The following is a 5,704-nucleotide window of genomic DNA, read 5'->3' on the forward strand; positions in this document are numbered from 1 at the left end:
AGGCTCAGCACAGGCTCAGCACGGGAGTTCCCAGCTGGGAGAAAGGAGCAGAGCTGGGGCAGCCACAGCTTTGCGAGGGCAGCTGTGAGGGTTATTTCTGTTGTGCCCGTTGTGTGTCTCATGTCCCTTTCCTCCCTGGCTGCCCGCAGTGGCAGGGGGTGCCAGCACCTCTGGGAGGGACTGCTGTTCGTAGGGATGCGGGAAGATCCTTTACATCCCGATCCACACATGGATTTGCCCTCCCAGTGCCCTGTTGCCCTCGGACGCTGGGGCCGTGGATCCCAGCTTTGCACATGGACTTTTCCTCCAGGTGAGCAGGGCGCTGGGGACTTTGGTCCCAGGAGAGGCTGAGCCTGGCGAAAATGCCCTGCGCCTGCCGCCTGGCCAGCCCCGGCCCTCCCAAGCTCCCGCCCCGTGTTGTGCAAGGCCCGGCAGTTCCGCTGGCCCCGGGCCTTACCCAACAGCCCCTTCCTCTGGCTGCGCCTCTGCTCGGTTTCGACATGAGCTGGCCGTGGCCAGCTCAGCCCGGGGATTTTGCCGCTCCCAGTCTTCAGCCAGCGCCTCCTCCTGCCAGCACAACCCCGGCGGCCTCGCATCACTCCCTGGCAGCTTTCCTGGCTCCCAGCAGATTCCCGGGGCTGGACTGCACCGTACAGAGACTTGGAACAAACTTCCCCTCCAGCCTGGTCATCCCCCCACTCCAGTGGACATACAGGAACGCGACAAGACTGAACTTAGGGTCCAGATAATGTTTATGAGCAAAGACAAGCGATTACACTCTGGCAGGAGCATAAATACAGGAGCAGATCCCTGTGCCAGCCCTGCCGGATCCTTCCCAGCTCCCTCTGTGCCGGGGTGCCACCCTGATGGCTCTGCCCCTCCTCCAACACCTATTCCAGCACTACTCAGCCAGCCCCAAAACATGAAGTTGGGCTGTTCACGGGTGTTTAGCCCCACACCAGTGCCTGGGGCGGTCAGGGAGGTGCAGAAAACTCAGTGTAGCTGGTTTGAGGGGCTGGGTTTGGGGGACAGGTGCTCCCGTGCCAAAGGGAAAATCCTCCATGGGCTGGGGAGCACCACGGCCTTATACCAGGGGCATCTCCAAGGAGATGTGCTCGAGCTGCCCCTTTAGGGTCCCCTACCCACAGCCAGAACCATGAGCCCACAAGCATCCTGGTGAAGACCTTGGCACCTTGGCTCTCTGGGGCTGCTCTGTGTCCCTGTGGTGAGGTGAGCAGGACCCTGCTGTCCCAGCTGGGGCAGGCTGACCCATCCTGCCTGCCAGCATCCCCAGGGACAGACATCCTTTTCACAGCCACAGTGGGAAGGGTCCAAGCTCATACAGATGCCAAGGGGGCAAACCTGCTCTGGGACTGCAGAGGCTCCCTGGCACTTGGGGGGTCCAGCTTCCCCAGGGCAGGGACAGGAGCAGTGTGTGCCCCAGGCCAGCCCTGTCCCCTGCCTGGGCGGTGTCACCCGCCATCTGTGGGCACAGCAACATAGGGGTCCCCTCAGTGCTGCCACATCTCCCCTGGGGACCCCCACCCTTGGCACAGCCACAGGATGTCAGAGAGGGGAGGTGCCAGGCACAGGGAGCAGGACCCAAGGGCTCTGCTCCCCTCCAGTAACCTGGGCTACTGGCACCCCCACTCCAGGACCCCCACAACAAGGGATGGAGCTGGGGACTGCAGAGGAAGAGAAGCCCCCCAGCTGGGGCACTGCCTGCAGCTGAGACAAAGTCCTGCTCATCCCCTTCCTTTTCCCTGTGCACCCCATCTCTAACACCCAGGTTGGACAGTCCCACGGGTGGGGTTTCCCTGTGCTCTGGGGTCCCTCCATGCCCTCTCCCCTGGACACATGGCCCGGGAATCCCTGGGAATGGGCTCCCCAGCACAGTGGGGGCTCTCCCAGCTGGCTCCATGCCCTGGGTGATGCCCATCAGTATGTCTGGGGTGTGAGGATGAAGAGTCGGTCTTCCTCCTTGCGGATCCACTTCATGAGCTTGTTGACAGCATTGATGGCGCCAGCCTTGGTCCCCAGGGGACTGTAGCATACGTAGAGCTCAAAGGCATTGGTTACCTGTGAGAAGGAACAGGACACATGCTGGCAACAGGACTGTGCCCTACTTGGGGCTGGCACTCCATCTTCCCCCCATGGGCTACCAGGAATGAGCACAGGGGTTCCAGTGCAGGGACATGAAGTGGCAGTGGGGTACCCTAAATGGGTGGCATCTGGTTTGCTCAGAAGTGGGAGAACCAAACCCTGGGGTTTGCCCCCAGAGTGGGTTTTCTCCACAGCACTAAGTTCACGACAGCACAAGGCACAGCTCCTGGTGCTGGAATTCACCAGCTCCCACTGCTACCCCTGCCTGTCCCTCCCTCACACAGGGGGAGGCTCACCCCCCAAAGGATCATGCACAGGCTGGGGTCCTCCCCTGGGGACCACGGAGCTGGTGCTGTGTAGCGTCACCACCCTCTTTCCCCACCACACAGGACCAGAGAAGACAGGCTCACCAAACCCCCAACGGCCTTACCCATGCCAGGAGGTTCTCGCGGGGGCCTGTGAAGTAGATGTTCTTCAGGGGCCGTGAAGAGTTGTGGGCCCGACTGTGCAGGTACTGGTAAAGCCCCAAAAGCCTCTCCTTCTCCTCCTCCTGCACGTAGGGAGCCTCAATCTCGGGGCTGCAGGAACACAGCACCCCGTTAAACCCCTGGAGAAGGGGCTTGGCCCATACCACATGCCACGGCCTTGGCCCAGTGGTTCCCTGGGGCCTCACCTGGTGAAGAGCCCGGAGCTCTTGGACTTGTAGATGAAGTGCCGGAGGTCGGGGATGCCCACCTGGGCGACGCTGTAGAAGGGCGTGCGCAGGGCCTCCTGCAGAGCATGGTGCACCCCCCGCCGCCGCAGGCGCTCCTGGAAGCGCCGTTTGCAGTCAGACACGGTGAAGAAGTCCTCACGGTCAGTGGAGACCAGCAGCAGGCACAGGTCCATCTCCTGCTCCAGGTAGGAGATGTGGGCGTGGAAGAAACCGCTGGAGTTGAACTTAGGGAGGCAAATGGGAGTCCAGGCTTCACCCTCCCGGAAGGAGGAAGAAGAACTGATGAGGTTGAAGAGCAGATGGAGGTCAATGGGGTGAAGGAACTGATCCTTCTTCCTCACGAGAGACACCAGCTGGTTCCCAGAGAGCAGAATGGAGAAGACCAGGCTCTTGGCCTTGGCCTGCTGCAGGCTGCTGCTGACAGCGTCCCGGACACTGGCGGCCAGGGGCAGGCAGCGCACGGCGCCCATCAGGAAGCTGGGGTCGTGGGCCATGAGGTCCAGCAGGTTGTCGGTGATGCGCTCGGAGCCAGCCAGCAGCCGGCGCAGGTCATAGTTCTGCTTCTGCTGGAAGATGTGGTTGAGCTGGGTCCAGGTGAGCAGGCTCAGGATCTGGTAGTAGATGTAAAGCAGCTCGTGGGCAATCTCCTGCTCTGACTGCCGGGTGCGTGCCACTGCCACCAGCACCAGCGGGCTCCTCCGCACGAAGACCACCTTGTAGCCATCTGCTTGGGGGGGAGTCCCCGGGGGGCCGGGGACAGACCTGTGAGCCTGGCTCCCCGGGGCTGCAGCCAGGCTGCAGCCTCTCCCCCCAGCAACCCATCTGCCCCTGGGGACAGCTAACATCGCCCATGGTGGCAGGTGCATGGATGGGCAGGCTGTGACCCCCCCATCCCACTCCCCCCCCAGGGCAGTACCTGCATGGATGGACCGGATGGCGTTTTTCTCAGCCTCTAGGAAGGACACCAGGGCCATCATGACGCCCATGGTGCTGGACAGGGCCTCCTCAGAGCCGTAGCGGGAGTACACGGGCTTGCCCGCCTCGCTCAGCACGAAGACGTGCTTCCGGTGCATGCGCCAGGCGTCCATGGTCATGTCCTCCTCCTCCTTCCCCGACAGCACCGAGTCGCGGCGGGTGGTCTGCGGGGACGGCTCCAGCTTCCCCTCCTTGCCTGGCCTCATCTCCTCCTCCAGGTCGAGGGCCATGCCCGTGAGCTGTGTGCTCAGCTCGCTGAAGTCCTTGCTGATCTGCTCCATGCTGCTCTGCTCAGCTGGCTCCCCCCGCCTCCTCTCCGGGCTCCGCGCTGCGGCCACCCCGTCCTCGGGACTGGTCAGGTCCTCGTAGGAGCGGGTGTGCACGAACATGGCTCCCTCCTGGCCCGCCCCTGGGAACAACGAGCCATGCAGCATCTGTCCATGTGTCCCCCACGCTGGCAGAAGGATGTAAAGGGGACCTGCCTCCTCTCCCCATCCCACAGCACCCCAGGGGTGCAAGTCCTGCTGGTGGGGAGTCATCAGTGGGCCCGTCTCCCCCTGCCCACAGGGTTGTGGAGGTCCCACCCCACATGAGGAGCTGCTCTTCTCCCCCTTGGTGAGCTGTGCTCCATACCTGGCTCTGTGCCCTGTGCCAGCCCTGGTGTGGGGCTCTCGGACCGCTCCGCGTGCTGCCCATCTCCTGGTGCCAGGGACCCATTGGGCACTTCCCAGCTTTTCTTCTTGTGGACATCTGCAGCCATTCCTCGGGGCAGGACCTGTGTGTGACCCACAGTGTCACCCCTGCGTCCCCTCACTTTCGAAGTGGGCCCTGAAATGCTCTGTTCTCCAGCGGGGCCAGGCCAGCACCCGCAGCCCAATCCCGCTGGCTCAGCAGGCAGCACAGAGCCCTGGTGAGACGTCAGGAAAGCCGCTCTAATCCAGCAGGATTTCCTCTCTCACGCAGCCCCAGCTCTTTCCAGTCCCCTGGCCCCAGCACTTTTCATCCAGGCTTGGCCCCGATTTCCCCCGTGAAAGCTGCTCAGACTCCCTGTGCCACATCCCAGCAGCAAAAGGGGGAAGGGACACGGCCCTGGATGGAGCTTGTCCCACACACCTGAGATCCCAGAGGCCTCGTGTTTGCAAAGGGAGGGGTTTATTGCCCTCCTTTGCCTGGGTTAGGTGGCTGCCATGGGACGAGGCTGGTGACACTCCTCCTGAGCTGGCACAGATGGCGTCACCCCGGGAGCTGGCTGCCCTCTCCAGCAGAGGCCATGCCTCCAGCCTGCTCCTTCCTCCCTTCCCTGGGGGAAAACCAGCCCAAAAGAGAGCACAAACAAAAACAACAGGAGGCAGGCTGGCTGGCTAGGAGCTTGTGCCTCTGAACCCAGTTGCTAGGGAAGCTCATGGAGCCCGGGCTCTGCCCCATGCCCTGGGACACCTTCTGCTCCCAAACCCAATCCCAACTAACACCGCATCTGGGGGAGCCAGACCCGCCCCCTCAAAGTCCTGTGACAGCCCTGAAGAGTACCAGGCAGTGGATCAGGGCCCTGTCCTTACCTGGGGGAGCTCACGGAGCCCCCCCCCAAACCTGTGACAACTCTGGAGGGTGTTGGGGAACTGCTCAAAGCTCCGTCCTCCCCTGGGGGAGCCAGATCCTCCCCCTGCAAAATCCTGTGACAGCTCTGGAGAGTACTGGGGAACAGGTAAGGGCTCTGTCCTTATCTGGGGGAGCCTGTGACAGCCCTAGACAATGCCGGGGAGCTGACTGGGATCCAGTCCTCAGCTGGGTGAACCAGACACCCACCAAAATCCTGTGACAGCTCTGGAGGGTGCCGGGGAGTGGATCAGGGCCCCGTCCTCACCTTTCCTCCCCACCCTGCTGACCATCCCGTAGGCGAGGTTCACCCCAGGA

At 62.7% G+C, this 5,704-nt stretch overlaps 1 protein-coding gene across 1 annotated transcript; it reads right to left on the minus strand.

Moving 5' to 3' along the window:
* Window positions 1-734: 734 nt before the first annotated feature.
* On the minus strand, window positions 735-5,082 carry MON1A (MON1 homolog A, secretory trafficking associated). Its single transcript, XM_008632143.2, has 6 exons — window positions 4,907-5,082; window positions 4,427-4,568; window positions 3,735-4,202; window positions 2,777-3,542; window positions 2,534-2,681; window positions 735-2,079 (listed from the first exon to the last, which is right to left on the minus strand). Exons 2-6 carry the CDS (start codon window positions 4,551-4,553, stop codon window positions 1,939-1,941), a joined length of 1,650 nt encoding a protein of 549 aa, XP_008630365.1. The 5' UTR covers window positions 4,554-4,568; window positions 4,907-5,082; the 3' UTR covers window positions 735-1,938.
* Window positions 5,083-5,704: the final 622 nt, after the last annotated feature.

The sequence above is a fragment of the Corvus brachyrhynchos genome, unplaced genomic scaffold (assembly GCF_000691975.1).
Source record: "Corvus brachyrhynchos isolate BGI_N302 unplaced genomic scaffold, ASM69197v1 scaffold4, whole genome shotgun sequence".
Classification (NCBI taxonomy): domain Eukaryota; kingdom Metazoa; phylum Chordata; class Aves; order Passeriformes; family Corvidae; genus Corvus; species Corvus brachyrhynchos.